The following is a 2,440-nucleotide window of genomic DNA, read 5'->3' as shown; positions in this document are numbered from 1 at the left end:
ACCCCTACTGGGGTCTTGGACATTTTTCAGAGAGGTGGCTTGATAACCTGCCTCTGTGTCTGGAGCCCTGGTATTCCTTGGAGGTCTCCCTTCCAGTTACTTGCCAGGGTCGACTCTGCTTAGCTTCCGAGGTGAGGACTCAAAGATATGTTTTTAAGAATCCTTACAGCTCAATATTTTAGAGGAATCTGTACTCATTTAACATAAATGAGATTTTTAATATGAGCGTACCAGTTGGGAAAGAGAATGTTTTTCTTGGGTAACAATCTAAGCAGTTAGTAAATTGTTTAATGCAAGTCCCAAATTTCACAAAGTAAAGAGTTTAGCTTAGGATCCCTTGTTCTCCAAGTTACTAGCACTTCTGAGTGGTTGTGATTGAGGGTTCTGAGTTCAGTGAGCCGTCCAATGAGACGTGCAAAATGTTGCGGTTCTTCAGGGTGATAAATTTTTGAATACTTGTACAGAATTCCTAAAAATGGTTCCTGGAGTTTCTCCACATGTTGTTTGCTTTTTAGGAGTGGACGATCTGAAAAATAAGAAAGGTAAAGTCCCATGATGTTGCACAGAATCCCACCTTAAAAAATTTAATTCAGGATAATCATGATACTACAAAATCCACTAGTGATAAATAATATCAGCATGTCATGATTCTATATTTGTAAATGTTTTTGTAGAAGTCATTCTTAATACTCCAGATTTTCAGGACTTAAATTATGTTTTATGGAATGACCTTATTTCTTAGTTCTTTTTCATATTTATAGCATACCATTGAACATAGAAGAAGGAGATTGGATTTATACCCCGCCCTTCACTCGGAGTCTCAGAGCGGATTACAAACTCCTTTCCTTTCCCCTCCCCACAACAGACACCCTGTGAGGTAGGTGGGGCTGAGAGAGCTCTTTCCAGAGCTGTCCTTCAGAGAACAGCTCTGACTGGACTATGGCTTGCCCAAGGTCATCCAGCATCTGCAAGTGAAGGAGTGGGGAATCAAACCCGGTTCTCCCAGATTAGAGTCCGTGCACTTAAACTACACCAAACTAGTAGTTGATGTTAGGAAAAAATACAGTTTAAAAAAAGACCTTTGTTTTTAAAAATACATTCTTAACTAAAATATTTTTAGTATTAGAAACTATCATGCTATTAGTTACAGAATTTCGAGAAGTCTGTTGTAACCATGAACAGTATTATTTTTGAGGCATGAACGCTCCTATTAATTTGAGCAGAAGAGGGAACATCTTTTTTTAATCAAAGTGATAAGTAAAGGTACAACATTGTAATTACATTATTTAGAGAAATTAAATTATCAAAAATGTATAGAAGTTTATTACCTACAGAAATATACAAGATTTTATTTACAATGTTATTGTTTTTATTTAATGAAAAAATACCTGAAAAAAATACAGTGGTTGCAACAAGCAGAGCATACTCTGTCTCAGTCACATTAAGTTCTCCCATGCTTCTGTAAAAGTAAAATAGTGCGGTAATAAATTCTTCAGTGATACCTAAAAAAGAAGAAAGACATAGCTAAAAATAAAACAGAAGAAGAAGAAGAGCTGGTTTTTATACCGCACTTTTCACTACCCAAAGGAGTCTCAGAGTGACTCACAATCTCCTTCCCTTCCTCTTCCCACCACAGGCACCATGTGAGGTAGATGGGGCTGAGAGAGTTCTGAGAGAACTCTGAGTGGCCCAGCTGACTGCATGTAGAGGAGTGGGGAATCAAACCCGGTTCTCCTTATTAGAATCCACCACTCTTAACCACTACACCAAGACAGGCCAAATGTTGAGTATCATAAGACAGATCAAGAGAAAAAGACATAGAATGGATTTATAGGGGTCTGCCACACAGGTTACCTGTCCCAATGTATAGAAATATTGATTTTTAAATGTCTCCTGCCTTCTCCTGTGATGTCTTTCTGATAACATGCTGTGCCTTATTTCCTGTTGCAAGCCAAATGGTGAGCCAGATGGCCTGAACAACTTTATAACCCACATTCTTCACACTTCCATGCTAGAAGCTAGACTGTAAGGCTCCACACTAGGCCTCACATGAGTGTTGTCACATAGGCAATGAAGAAGCTGTGGAGTTTGGGTCACCTGACTGCAGGAGGGGCTCCAAACTTCTAGCCATTCCTGTGTTGCAGCTATGGCAACCAACAATTGGGCACACCCATGCCCACTCACAATTGGCTGATGGCCACAGCTAATTTGTGACTGGAATTGGGCTATAATTGATTGATCCCTCTGGGAGTGAGTCTCTTAGCTCTCCCTCCTTTTGTCATTATGGCACCTGAAATGCTGCCTCTTGAGAGACAAAGGCTGCGGTCACATGGAGCATTAGCCACGCTACAGAGACGGAAGATAGATGGATTTTCCGGGCGCGATCACACTGCCACATCTGGGAAGCGTAGAGCTCCCGTGGCTCACCCGAGGCTTCCTG

At 40.6% G+C, this 2,440-nt stretch overlaps 1 protein-coding gene across 1 annotated transcript in view; it reads right to left on the bottom strand.

Annotated features, from left to right (window-relative positions):
• Nucleotides 1–287: 287 nt before the first annotated feature.
• Nucleotides 288–2,440, bottom strand: part of LOC107109029 (bile acid receptor-like) — an 18,324-nt gene continuing 16,171 nt past the window's right edge. The window contains exons 9-10 of the mRNA XM_015409597.1: nucleotides 1,389–1,502; nucleotides 288–526 (exon numbers count right to left, since the gene is read on the bottom strand). Of these exons, the coding sequence (XP_015265083.1) occupies nucleotides 288–526; nucleotides 1,389–1,502 (353 nt within the window). The remainder of the gene's footprint in view (nucleotides 527–1,388; nucleotides 1,503–2,440) is intronic.

The sequence above is a fragment of the Gekko japonicus genome, unplaced genomic scaffold (assembly GCF_001447785.1).
Source record: "Gekko japonicus isolate JY-2015 unplaced genomic scaffold, Gekko_japonicus_V1.1 scaffold2324, whole genome shotgun sequence".
Lineage (NCBI taxonomy): Eukaryota > Metazoa > Chordata > Lepidosauria > Squamata > Gekkonidae > Gekko > Gekko japonicus.
The sequence above is the reverse complement of the archived record's forward strand: the minus strand, read 5'-3'. Positions and strand labels throughout refer to the sequence as shown.